The sequence below is a fragment of the Schistocerca americana genome, chromosome 10 (assembly GCF_021461395.2).
Source record: "Schistocerca americana isolate TAMUIC-IGC-003095 chromosome 10, iqSchAmer2.1, whole genome shotgun sequence".
NCBI classification, from domain to species: domain Eukaryota; kingdom Metazoa; phylum Arthropoda; class Insecta; order Orthoptera; family Acrididae; genus Schistocerca; species Schistocerca americana.
In genome coordinates, this window is record NC_060128.1 from 56,479,589 (window position 1) to 56,494,226 (window position 14,638).

General features: G+C 42.0%; 1 protein-coding gene across 2 annotated transcripts in view; it reads left to right on the forward strand.

Moving 5' to 3' along the window:
• LOC124552684 (calexcitin-2-like) overlaps window positions 1–14,246 on the forward strand; it is a 78,829-nt gene extending 64,583 nt beyond the window's left edge. For both annotated transcript variants that reach the window (XM_047127007.1, XM_047127006.1), the window contains exons 2-7: window positions 540–620; window positions 3,266–3,318; window positions 6,554–6,673; window positions 8,344–8,458; window positions 10,674–10,771; window positions 13,608–14,246. In XM_047127007.1, coding sequence (XP_046982963.1) covers window positions 569–620; window positions 3,266–3,318; window positions 6,554–6,673; window positions 8,344–8,458; window positions 10,674–10,771; window positions 13,608–13,724 — 555 coding nt within the window. In that variant the 5' untranslated portion in view covers window positions 540–568 and the 3' untranslated portion in view covers window positions 13,725–14,246. The remainder of the gene's footprint in view (window positions 1–539; window positions 621–3,265; window positions 3,319–6,553; window positions 6,674–8,343; window positions 8,459–10,673; window positions 10,772–13,607) is intronic.
• The last annotated feature ends 392 nt before the right edge of the window (window positions 14,247–14,638 follow it).

Below are 14,638 nucleotides of genomic sequence, written 5' to 3' on the forward strand. Positions count from 1 at the left end.
GGTTGATTGATTTGGTTAGGGAGTAATTTTCGAGAGGCGTCCCCCACCTAAAGCTACGCTTTAGCGAGGAAATGCTCTCTCACAATTTAGTGGTGTTCTTGATGGAATTTTCCTTTGGTACAACTCTGCACGGCGCTTTGTGCAGCTTCAGACTTCTCTACACGCTAACAAGTAAACAAATATGCTCAGTCCGGTCACATATTTCGTTTGGCACCAGATGTGGCTGTACTGTCGCTGGTTAGCGAGTGTAATGCTGGTCGGGGCTGGAGGAATCCCTCAGCCCCCAGACTGCCCTGTCCGGCGGGGACGGGGTCACTTGTTTGAACTCAGGATACGTTCCGATATAACACAACAGACCGGCGTAGGGATTCCTTTAAGCCATAGAGCCTCGTTCGGTTTTAGCGATTTCAGCTATTGTTTTATTTTACACTCACTTTCAATTAATAGTAACTGTTAGTTTGAAAGCAGAACTCTTGTTTTTCATATGAGAATTAGTACGTGGGTCAACACACTTTAGCTGCTCTATTTGCTTCTTGCAGGAAGTTAATACAACACCAAAAACAGTGCGATGGCAGACTTCAGGAAGAAGAAACTGATGTACGTCTTCCACGTATTCTTCGGTGAGTCATCTGGCATAATTATTGCTTGTATACAACAAAATTGCTACAATTACCTGCATAATTACTTCATTATTGGTACAACTGAGGCTTAGGAAATGACAAATTTTCTGGTCACAACAGATAATTTCTTTTTCATGCGGCACCTCATTTCCCACACGGGGACGTGGTAAAAAGTAAAGCCCTCGAAATTGTCATGTGAAAATTCTTGACCCTTTTTTTTTAACTAAATAAACGTTACCAAGATTTTTAAAAGAAAAAAACGTCAATAATGTTCCTTATCTTTATTTCCAGTATCTACATATTTTAAGCCCTCTACCACGAGAGGGCATGGAATTATACCGCGTAACACCGCGGTGCGTAACGTAAATCTGTCGGTGCGTGAGAAACAACGTGTTGTAATCGGGTTTTGACTTTGAAGCCTTTGTCCACACATGGATCAGCCTCACCTCCAGCACGATAACGCCAGACCACACACGATCGCAGCCTTATCTGCAGCTATCCGATGCCTCGGGTTCACCGTCGTCGATCACCCTCCACACAGTTCCAACTTGGCCCCATCAGGTTTTCATCTGTCTCCAAAACTTACGAACACCTTCGAGGAGCTCACTTTGACAGTGACGAAGCGGTGCACGCAGAGGTGAGGTCGTGGCTTCGTCAACAAAGTCAGGCATTCTACAGTGACGGTATCAACAAAATGGTCTCTCGTTGGGAGAAATGCGTTCGTCGCCAGGGTGACTATGTTGAGAAATAAAGATGTACAAGTGAAGACTAAACATGTAGAATGCTAGCAACGTTTGTTTTACTGAAAAGCCTTAAGGATTTTTACATAAAAAATTGGAAGGCATTACTATTGACCTCTTTCTCGTGTTACTGTAATGAATGCCCTCCGTCTCGATATTATAAATACTCATGTTCATAGTTTCAGTGTAATAAAAATTCTCTACTTACTACCACCTTCCTTAGCGACAGCCTATTCCGCTCTTATTTACTGAGAGTCTCAGTTTATCTCTCTGTTATTACTTAAATCTGCCTCCATGCATATCGCAACATTTACTGATTTTAGCTTTCTCATTGCATTAATAATTTTAGCTTTTCGTTGAACTGTAATGACCTTTCGAAATTTCACTTCGGTCTTCTTCACAGGTTGTTGAATGTACAGATGACATAACATCGCAGATAAGCTACAACCCTGTACAAGTCCATTCCTAGCTAATGCTTCCCTTTCATGCCTCTCAACTCTTACAACTGCCATCTGGTTTCTGTACGAGTTGTAAAAACCCATTCGCTCCCTGAATTTTATCCTTGTTGCATTCAGATTTTCAAATAGTGTATTCCATCAGCATTGTGAAAACTTTCACTAAATCTGCAAATACCTCGCTAGTTACAGCATCTCTCTGGAACCCAAACTGATCATCCGCGAGGTCGGCTTCTACCTGTTTCTCCATTCCTCTGATTATTTTGCAAGCGTGAGTAATCAAATTGATAATTCAATACCGATCACACCTATCAGCAATTGTCTCCTTTCGAATCGGAATTAATTAATTGTTCAAGCGTGTTGGTATTTCTCCTCTCTCATATATCTGTCACACGATCTGGAATAATTCAGCCGTGTCTCCCAAGCATCTCAGCAACTCTGGAGGGAGCTTCGTCTGGTTCAGGGACCTTGGTCGACTTAGGTCTTGCGGAGCTCCGTAAAATACCTGGCACAGCATCATACCTATCATTTCATCACGCGTGTACTTGCTCTTCTCTTTCTATGTGGTTGGGTCCCAGTTCATTGGCCTTGGGCAGCAGCTCTCTATACAGGAGGGAACCTCAAAAACGCCACACATCACCACGCCTAATGCAGTGTAGGGAAACCGCTGGCATTCGAAACATCTTCCCATGGCCTCATGGTGCATAAATACTGGTCCTGCATGGCTTTCAAGTCACTCTTATGCCATCCCTCCCGGAAAATATAGGCAAGTTCAGACTGAGAGGAATATCGTTCACGCACTCTTCTCTCAAAAGTAGATCGGGTTAATGTGGTGGCCAGGTGAGGTGTTACGATTCATCCTCGGGCTCACATGTCAGTCCTGGAGAGTGGGAGAGGTGTGGACATGGGCCGTGTCGTCTTGGGACGCAGCACCGCCATTGGGGAACAAAATGGTCAAACGATCCTTGGCAGTAGTAGGACCGTGGAGAGCGTGACCACGTGGCCCACGGAATACCGCGATGTGGGTGTCCACGTCATCAGCCAACCCTACAGTGCTGCACACGTGGGACGTACACTCGACCAGAAGTCGGAAGCAGTCTGGACCGAGTGTCAGACGAGCACACATTCTCACGTTGCTCCACACTCCAGTACGGGTTCCGTCCTCGTTGTTTTGGTGCTGACAGCGTTTGCGAGTGCGATATTCAGCTTTTGCAGCAGTCGGACCGTTGTTTTACATCGCAATCTGTCACAACATCGGCACTTGTCACAATAAAAGAATCTTCTAAAATGCGGGATTCCGTAGAGTTGTCATCCAGGGGGAAGGGGCGAGGAAATAAAGGAAGAGTAATCTTGAGTAAGTGGAAAGCAGTTTGGTTTCGTGCTTAGCAAATATAGCCACAGCTACTGAGAAATACAGCATGAAGCATCTCATTTTGACTCTTTTTTCCAGATGTCAACAGGAGCGGCACGATTGACAAGAAGGATTTTGAGATGGCCATTGAGGTAATTATATTTTATTTATATGTGCTGAAGAATTTTCTGCTCCAGTCAAGGGGATATTGCCAGAAGTTTTGAAATTAATGACCAATCTGACATGAACCAAGTAATTATAAATATCAGTGTAACAATAAATAGAAGTTATAAGTGATCTACATCCGAGGGCCACTATTAAAGTTAACCTGTAGCAAACAGTAACGAGACTAAACTCTTGGGCGTGTGGATCCAGAATAACATCAAGTGGAGCATGCCCGCTGTAGATGCTAACACAAATTTGAATAAAGGCCATTATATTCTAAGGATCTTGAAAATGTGCACAAATAAGCAGATGTTTGTGGTTCACTAACAGATATAAAAATGGCTACGTATCGTATGGGGCTAAAATTGCACAACAAGCGTGCAAAGCCATTTTGGTTTTTGTTTCGGTAGATCTTAGCAGATCCCTTTTCGCAACGTGTAACTCAAGTCATGGCAAACAAACAAACGCTGCTCGTAACGTCTCTCACGTGACGCAGAGTAACGACAGGAGACGTTTTAGCGCGCCCATTGGGTAGACTGGAGGAAGCTGAGCACAGTGACTTGTGGACTACCCCGAATAACTTTTGGTCTGGAAAGAAATTTTGATTAGCTGCAGGGAAACATCAGCCAGCATGACTTGTAACTTTGTTCGTTACGAACCCATGAAGGGCTGTGCATCTTTTGTAAATAGCAACCTATTTCCTTTGGTATTCCCTCTGCTCAATACCTGTTCAAAACCTTACCACAGTCTACCGTTCACGTAAACATGACGTTGTGATCCACGCAACCTAAGGCCGACTTTGCTCTGCCAACACACTGTGCAAGTATGTGATGTAAAGCAACTCGTACACTTTCCGGAGTTGACAAGTAAACGAATCGAAACAGAAGGGAAATACACTCCAGTCATTCAGTCAGCCATCTCTAGTTGAGGGTTTGTGTTGTGTACATAATTCCGCGTAGTCAGCGCGTACACAACTTTCCCACTAGAGCGCGCCCCGCTAAGCACAACAGCGCAGACGCAGCGCTCGTCCGTCTCCGCCCTACGAGATGGCGCTGCCTTAGAGACGGACCAAATTCTGCTTCCGCCGATCCGCGTATTAATATGTAATGCAGCCAATTAGATTGCTGCTAACGTAGAACCTTTTCTCCTCACGGATCACACTCGCGCAGTGGTACCTGAACGCTCGAGGTATTATAACGAGTGTACAGACCTCCGAGTAGTCAGTCTGCATTAGTCTGTAGTCAAGTTTCAGTCTGCGCCTGATAAGATTATCATATTCCTCTACATAGCCATGAAGATAAATGTATAGACACTTTGTCAAGTATCAGAGATATGTGAGAATATGATTAACGTACCAAGACCCAAAGGAACCTCAGACTGTCAATTGTAAATAGCATCCAGAACCAAGTTAAGATATTTTTATGCTTGTTATTATTTTAATAAATGTGTGTGAAAATTAATCAAGTTCTGTTTAAAGTTGTTCACCGTCAATCTGCTACTCTAAGTGCGCAATTGGCATTTCTGTCATCTGACCTAACGGCAGAAGATAAACACGCCACGATAAGACCACGAGACATATTGCTGACACTCGCCTACTTCGTTGGAGCGACAAGTCAAATAATCTGATGGTGTGTGTACTGAAGGTCTTACAGTATGCACACCACAGTTTGTCTGACAAGAATTTCCAACAACGAAGAGATGGTAGTAATGCTACTCACCTTCAGAGAAAATAAGTTAGCAGGACAGTAACAACAATGTTTTCTTGTCTGTAATACGAATTCACAACTGCAGTTCACACTTGCACAGACAACTAACTGATAAGCAACTCCACAAGTGCAGAACTGGACCGAAACAAAACCTGACCATTAGGACTCACCAACTCACTGACTTGACCTTTTGAATTCTGGCTACCAGCTGACGCTAGCTTTGTGCACAATGCCTGTTTAAGGATAGGTGGGTGGGAGATACTACAAAGAGGTAATGTGCATTAGATACTAATGTAAAAGACGCAAACAGTAAAAAGTACATAAACATATTAGAGACTGAACTATATTTGTGTAACTACGTGCTGTATCTTCTTAAATTTGTAAAATTGATTGGTACTGTCTTGGAGGGGTCAAAAGCTTTGGAGCGCAGATGGAACCACAAAAACCACCCAAGAATGATCTGCAAACTCTTTAGTTTGTAACTGCAGTATTTCCGATACCAACATGTTATTCTAGCAAAGTTATATATTTTTGGATAGAGCAAGTTAGGTGACTCAAAACTATAATCTTAAATTTCCAAAAGATTATATCTTAAGATTGAAAAATTCTAGAATACAGTTAATTTGAGTAACAATAACTTTCGAAACGGGAAGCTTTGGGTAAACATAAAACGTTTGTTTCCAAAAGGAGAATGAAGTATTTGTTGTAATGCACTACTAGGAGAAACGATTATAGTCAGGGTTGAATTGATAAGAGTTTGAGGTGAGTCATAAAGTTAGAAAATTGCATTACAGAAATATCATAGAAAATGTATCTGCATGAACTATTAACACGATTGTCATCAGGTGTCTGTCCTGAATGGCAGTTGAAAACACAAACTTCATGTAAGAATCCGAGGATTTCGTATATTCAAGTTACAGCATTTTTTTAGTTTCTCTGGCAATTCAGGAGACATCAGCTTGTAAACTACAACAGGTAGAGGAAAATTTTGGGTCTACATATCAACCAACAGAGTGTCACTGGGAGTTTCGATAGGTGGTACACATTGTGGCATAGGTGCACTGTGGGCTCGGCACGTCAGAATGAGTAAAGCAATCGTTTGCTCCATACCGTCACATTGATTAAAAAAAGAAAGTTCACACCCCAGACAGGCAACCCAACAAAAACTCATCGAAAGTGGGCTGTCATCGTGCCTTACCACGCAATCGGTGACAGCGAAATGGAGGACATTGACATTTGTCGCATTGCAAATGGTGGCCATATACACAGCCTGTAAGGCGAATTAGAAACTTGGAGACACACTATATTCACTTACAAGTGTCTCTTTTCTGTACGTCTTGTTCTTTTTACGGCAGTCGACATCTGAAACCCTGGAAGTACTTATCAGTGACGCTGTTTGGAGTAGAAAACAGAAAAGGATAGTAGTCGTTACTTGAGAGGTAGGTTTATTTGGTGAGTGGAAGTGTTGCACCAGAGGTGGGCAGGTGGGTGTGACCGCAGCTGTGCCGTGTTCCAGAAAATCTGCCGCAGCCGCGGCTGGGCCGAGGGCAGCGCGGAGCAGCAGAAGACACGGGGCGCCCTGCTGGAGGTGTGGCAGGCTCTGCAGCAGAGAGCGGACGCCGACAGCGATGGGGAGGTGAGTAGGCTGGAGGCTGGAGGCTGGAGGCTGGAGGCTCCAAAGCAAAGTGCACAGGCCAGGTCGGGGGCGGGTCTTGCCCTTGTGTATCAACACCGTCTAGTGGGCCATGCCACTCGCCATAACCACATTATTGTCCGAGTGAGGCCATACCTGTTATTCTGTCACGCCTTTGTTCCCAATTTTTTTCTAATTAAAAACCTCTGATCACCTTTCCCATTTTCTACAATAACTGAGTATCTCAGAATAATAAAAATGTTGAAATAAACAGTAACTGTTTTGATGTTTAAAGCTTTCCCGGCGTACTGATTGTTCCATAAAAACATGGGAGAACTGCCGGATATCAGTAACTGATATCCGGCAGTTCTCCCGTGTTTTTATGGAACAGTAACTGTTTTTCTAAAAAAACTATTTATTTAAAATAAAAATGTTAGCACTGCTGCTGTGGTAAACTGACACATCGGTTTTTAACATGAGTTATTAGTAAAAAGTGAAAAAAGAGCTGAGACTGTACAAATCGCGAAAAACAGCGATTATTTATAACTTAAATACCGTCATCACTCTCAACGGGTCAGTTTTCGCATCTCACACTGCAATAATTTCTGTCCACTTCTGGAATTTCCGGGGCTGCGCAGTGTATAGCCATCTTGTGAGTGAGATGTTCTGTAAGACTTCGTTCTTTCTCTCTTTGTGTCACATAATTTACTACCTGACGTTTCGGGCACGGTCGCAACTGTTGCATGTAGTTGACTACACCTGTCTGTGTTAACTGTTTCTTTTGTGTCCACATGTCGATAGCTGATATGCTGGCCGGGGGAATACAAATACTGATGACTTGCTAATGCTACTAGTATGAGTACCTGCAGGTACTAACCGGTCTAGAAAAAACATATTACTCCTAACAGCTGTAGCAGTTAGGTTGCCAGTGATGTAAACACTGCTGTAAAGTTTTGCAGTATGCTGCGACATGGGTAGTTATCCCCCAAACATCCTGTGTATGGTCAGTTGGAGCATTGATTTGAGGAAAGGGCCCAAACAGCAGGCCATCGGCCCCATCATGCTAGGGGAAGATGGGGAAGGAATTCGGCCATGCTTTCTCACAGTAACCATCGCGGCTTTTATCTGTAGCGATTTAGGGAAATCACAGAAAACCTAAATGGGGATGATCGGAGGCGTGTAGAACCGTCGTTCTCCTGAATGCGAGTACAGTGTGTGAACCTTCTCGCCCCCTTTCTCTGTCCCTGTATATGGTTGCTTCCATTTAAGTTTTCGCCAATATGAACACCGACAAACTCGAAGTTTTCTACGCTCTTTATTATTTCTTCTTGATGCACTAGATTAACAGGCAGTGAGGTATTTTTGACACTACAAAAGTGAATGAACTACATTTTTCAAAGATTAAATCTAGGCCTATTTTGCGACATCAGTCAGTAACTTTCACAAAAAATTCGTTTACTGTTTTCACAATGTATACTTTTTTGCTCACCTTACCATAGCGCTTGCATCACCTACAAACACCAACACGCATTAACTTGGAAACGTGTGCAGTAGCCGATATTTCCATCGAGCGGTGGCAGCAAAACTAATTTTCGTCACACGGAGAAGTCACAGTCCTTTTCCCCTTTTGTTTACCACTGGCCACTGATTGCCTGGCGTGTGCCCACTGACAGGTGAGCGAGGCGGAGTGGATCCAGATGTGGGACGACTTCGCCAAGGGCGGCGACTCGGCGCTCCAGTGGCAGAGCCGCTACCGGGACTTCATGTTCCAGCACGTTGACGCCTCAGGTACAGTAACGGGCTGGACGAGTCCACGGAGAAGGTTCCTCCAGCAGAACCCTTCTTTCTTGCATTTATAATTGTGCTGCTAATAATATGGATAGAAGCTGGATCAATGAAATAACATTTGTGCCTAAGTCAGGTCTTGAACCCAGGTCGTCCGCTTACTAGACACAGTGCTAACCACTACAGGGCTGTGACACTATGGCTCACACCAAAGGACACAATGCCCTAGTCGAAGGCTCTCCCTAACACAAACCCTAAGTCACGCCTTCTGCACTGGTGTGGCGGTTGGCACATCTGCCTGTAAGCGGGAGACCCAGTTTCAAGTCCTGGTGTTGGCAAAAAAGTTTAACTCTTTACTTCAGCCCCTATCGCTATCGAAGATAAAGTTGAGACTCATATGTCTGCAGGAAACTGTAATTTAATCAGTTATCAATACGTCATACCTTATAACTTTCACAAAACACGCATCATCCTAGACATAAAAATCTTGATTACTTTTGAATACACTGTGGGACTTACAGTGATCAATGTGTTACAAATATTTACTGTTAAAAACAGTCTTGATCACGATTTATTTATTAAGGTGACCGGTTTCGACCACTACTGTGGTCACCTTCAGACCATTGAGTAGGAACCTCAATCTGCTGGAGAATCACTCAGTGGTCTCAATGGTCTGAAGATGACCACTGTAGTGGTCGAAACCGGTCAGCTTAATAAATGAATTGTGATCAAGACTGTTTTTAAAAATCCTGGATGAGTAAAACCATCATAACTTCCAACTTTCCCCACAAGCTACGTACCTGTGTATCATAATGTTTAGCTTTCTGTACAAAAGATTTCATGTACCTCAGCAATGCTTCAGTATCTGTGTCTTGGGATGACTTTTTAGCATGAATTACAACTATAATTCGCAGAATTGTAGGAGAAGGATGTAGGACCTTTGAGCCAAATTTGAATCTTATGTGTCTCAGTGTGGAAAAATGATGGGGGTCTTAAGAAAGGCAGCCTTTAATTCTTTTGCCTTGTGCAAAGTGAAAATTGTAAATAACAATTAATTTTAGTGCTTATATTATTTTTGGTGAACTTGAAGATGCTTGGAGTTACTAATTACATCTTCTGGACCAGGTGCCCCAAGTTGGTATATGTGCAAATTAAAACACGAATTTCCATTGAATCCACTATAATTGCTCTTCCACTCACATATTCTAAAACAAAATCTCTCCACATAAAATACGTTTACAAGAACTGACACAAGACTAGTTCTTCACCGACAAATGATACATTATGAACAGTTTAGACATTTTGAAGCAATGTAACAAACGCCACCTAACTGGCATGCCTTCAGTCTTTCTATACACTATTTCCTCGTGGAAATCTTCGACAAAAACAAGGACAAACATATCAAATTTCTAACAACTTTCTAAACAAAGCTGAATTCAGATAAATGTAGATATATTTTGACATTAAAATTGAAATGTAACGAAACGATAGCTTCAGTTTTTCAATTAACTTCTCATTTAAAACCTAAAGTTCGCAGAATACATGGTGTATTTACATAGGTTAAAACTTATATGTGTTCCATTCTTTTATGATAGGTTTTTGATCAATGAAATTGCACTTTTGTATTCAGCAAAGTGAAAACTAAAACTTAGTAAGAAATTTCTATGTATAAAAATTCGCATTAATTTTTTGGCAGATTTGTAGTTCATCTTGTAGCAAATATATCCAATTAATAATTTCATATAAATTAAAAGTCTTCCCTTGTATGTGTTAGCTTCTTCCAAATGAAATAATAGGATATCCATCTTGGTTTGAGAAATACTATATGTAGGTATTGTGCCAAATTATAGCTGAAAGGATCGCTCAAATGAGCTGTTGTGGGTGTGGCTATGGTTATTTCTTCATTAGCCCAAGTATATGTCATAATTTAGCCATAACCATGTAGCAAAACTATGTCTTGGGTACAATTTGTGCTTGCTGTTGGGTGCTTCATATTACGAATTTTGCCATCTTCCCAGTGGTTTACATAAGAGAAAGTTTCGTGTTACTTGCTATAAGCATGCAGTACAGTGAAATTGATTTCTTTTACACCTCAGCACTAGGATTAACTAATCTCACTTTGTCGTGGCTCTGTGGACGTAACTCGTCATTTTAGCTGCTTTGCTGTGTAACACGTACTCCTTCGGAGCTGACAGTTGCCACCTTTTCCTTTCGACAGGTGACGGGAGTATCGACCTGGACGAGTTCGTCAAAGTCTACACCAGCTACGGCATCTCAGCAGACGAGTGCAAGAACGCCTTCAGCAAGTTCACCAACGTAAGTTTGGTTCCGACGACAACAAGTGAGGCAGTAGAGTAGCCCACTGCACTCACAGCGGCTTAGGTCTGGAATCAGAGGGGAGGACACACTCTCACTGCTCTTCATCACTTGTAAGGCGCTCTGTGAAGGCGTCTCATAAAGCAGTCTGAACGTTATGTCTGATAATGTGCTTGTTATAACATAAAGGAATTGATGTAGGTTTCACCACAGGCTGTAGCGGTTCACACATTACAGGCGACACTCGCTGTTGACACTGTCAGTAGTGTAGAGTGTAGACTGTCTTCAGAAATGAACAGCTGTAGCTGAATGGTCGCATGTCACCGTTTTATACATTCAACCTCCAGACCCAGTCTGCTAGCAGGCTACTCCCAGAAGTAAGCGCCTCAATTGCTTTTTAGTAATTCGAGGACCCTTTATATATATCTATTTACATGATTTTAAGCCTTGACATTTAGCTAATATTCTAAGTAATCGCCATTTTCGTCGATGCCTTTTTTATATGCTGTGACAGTTTTTGTATGCTCACGTCATGACAGCTCACCACACATCGCGGAGAAAGGGTCGAACATCATCTTTCATCTCATCATACGAGTGGAATTGCCTTCTGGTGAAATGTTTTTTCAACTTAGGGAACTGGAGGCAGTCAATGTGTGGAATGACTCGACTCTAAAGTGGACAGCTGGGTGAAGAATTTTCGCACAGACTTTGCCAGAAGGGCGACGGTTTCATAGACAAAGAGAGCTCAATTGTTCATCTGGAACTGTTACACCCTAGCATAACATTCCTCTTCTCCTCTTCTAAACTGCCACTTGAGTCTTTTCAGTATTTGGCAGTAGAGTCCATGCAGAATATTGCAGCCAGTAGATGCGCATTCGGCAGGGCATGCATGGAGAGGATGGTAGTGGTGGGGGTTACGTGCAGGCCTTGGAGGGGAAGTGCAGAGCGCTGGAGCGGAAGTGCCGTCCCAAACTGAAGCCCACGCTCACATTTTTTGTAAATATTAAGTGGGGCTCCTCCACGGTCGCACGTGCATCGTGACAATCCAAAAAGGTCTGCTGCCGTCTCGGCTTTGGTGGGTATCCGAAAAGAATCTCGTCAAAAATGCAGCATTTTATTTTCGCATGGCTTCTTAAAAATTTGTAACTTATGAGAGAAGCACCACGAGTGGCGAATTTTGAGTAAAACCTGCACATTCCTCTGGTTACCGTGTTAAAATTAGCTTCTTTTGCCAAAAGTCAGCGGAGTTTACAGAGGCTCGGCTCACCTCACTGACATGTGCAGATGCAGTTGCCAGGCAATTATGAAACAGTGCTTTATTAAGTTTATTAGGAGAGGAACTGTGTAAAAGTGAGTTCAGCATCTTACGAAAAAGCACATCCTCAGTACAAAATAAATGCGTAATGTCTCCACTGTGTTGTTCCAAAACCCATAGCATTTGTCGTTTCACGACCTACTGATGGCCCTTAAAAATTACATCCTTTCATCAGAAAAGTTTCTAGTTATAGCAATAACACAGTAGATAATGAAGTTTCGCATAACAACCATATGGTAAAATACTCTCCTCTTTGTGTACTATAATTTGCCAAAATCTCATTTCGATATCTCAAACCGTTTATGAAATATGAGGTTTGTTGTGGATATTTCACTCTGTCTTTATCGCTGTCGGAGTGCGATCGCAAACGAGTGTGCTACGTCAGATCAGTTTCATGGAGATTGGTGACACACAGAGACCTTCTCCCAAGTCTAAAAAAAAAATTGAATATGTTACCAAAATTTCATACACTGCAACGTATTATGTAATATGCACTAAACCCAAAATCATAGTGACCATAATTTTTCATGGCAAACTTGTTCGAATTTCTGTCAGTGTCTTATTTCCGTGTAAATATCACAGTAGCTATGATCATTAACGAAACGATGAACCTGACATACAAAGCTACAAGTGATACACAAATTTTATTTATTTATTTATTTTATTTATTTATTTCATTTTTTTGGTGAATAGTTTCTGTGATATCGATTGAGAATGACTGCAGGGCGTGCGCATAGATTCTGTCATAGTCTACCAGCAGAAAGGTGGCAAACACTGTCGGCCTCCCCTTCTGAACAAAAGAATGGACTCGGCCAGCGCTCTGGACGAAAAATGGTCGCTGCACATCGGCCTCCGTATCCTGCGCACCTTCTACCTGTCAGCGTTGTTGTCGGCCCAGCAGCTGCGAAGGCGACCGTTCAGTCCAAATACACAGTTACCAGAACACACTTGTCTTTGTTGGAATTTGCAGGACTTAATTGAAGACGCTTCCCTTAGCTGGAGCCTTTAAAACAGTTTATTAACTAGGTGCCAAACTTTGACAATAAAAGTCCATTTCATCTGCTTAAGCGAACTCATAGAAAAAGTTAAATCTGGTAAAAATAGTAGTCTTCTTTTCTTATATGCAAGGTGCTCAATTCTGTTATTGACCAATTATGTGACTTGATGGATTTCTACTTTTCTTATAACCTATCTTTCGAGTGCCTCTACTCTGTTGAGATTATGGGTCATCATTAAGGACTCAAATACACAGAAAGAAACCATCGTCAACATCGTGATATAGCGTTTTGTATTTGTACTTCTATAGATGCCTTTCTTGTTGTAGATATTTTGATTTGACCACTTGCTCCTTTCATTTCACTACATCTTACATCTGTTGTAAACTGTTATCTGTTCTTTTTTATTCTTATTTTTATTTTTTTATATCTGTATTAACTATTTTATCATGAATGTGTATTTGACCACGCAGAAACAAACACACAAATGTTATGCCGAGAGCTGAATTTCGTGTGTCTCTTACAGAATCAAACTGTGAAGGTTACACCGCAAGTCTTCGAGAAGCTGTGGAGTGAGTTCTTCTCTTCAACGGACCCTCAAGCTCCAGGAAACTTCATCTTTGGCAAAACTTCATTCGATTAGGCTTGTGTAGGAACTGAGAGAGAGGAATAGGGAAAATGATGATGGAGGAGGGATGAGAAATGAAGACTTACAGAAATGGCCCTCTCTTATGGATGTGCACAGCTGAAGATCCGCTACTCTCAGTGTCGGCAGTTACTGCTCTGCTGTTATATGTTATGAGGGACAGCAATGGTATCCATTGGTCACCAGGCAGGGCCATCTCCTCTGCTGTATGCTCCACACATCCATGACCCAGACTCTGTTAAATTCATGCAACAAAAAGGAGAAGACATATAAGAGCTTATTACTGTCATAGACATAGGCCTGTACAAATTATCACTATTGTTTTCATTCTGTTATCAAAGTAATGTTCCCCACGCAAGTTCCTCACACACACACACACACACTCCGTTAACTTTATCTGGACCTGACACACAATTATTCCTCAATTTCCTCTGTTAAAATGAAAATCGTTTTTACAAATATAACAGATAATTATTTTATTTAATGAAGAAGGTGGTGCAGATCATGTATAACTCTGTGCTGAACAATATTTTGTATTTATATGAGTTGTTGAAAATAAAGAAAAGACATGACCAAACAAATATGGTTTCAGTTCCTGTCACCATTCCTGTAAAATTAAACAAGAAACAGGTGTCATTTGTGTTACCCAAACATACCACACTGAGTGATTTACAAAGTAATATGGACACCCTGGAAGGAACAATTCAGTTCTAGAACTGGTCTGGTGAGTTAGCTATCACACAGTGACATACTTCTCGTTTCTCTAATGTCCTGTGATGATTCTGTACTTGTCTTCAAGTAGTGCGATGTTTGTGTGGCGTAAGGTGGCTACACTGATCTGCTGTCACATCAGACGTCTGACTTAACTGACTACCAGACCGTGCCTGCTCGGATGGTGCATGCACAGCACC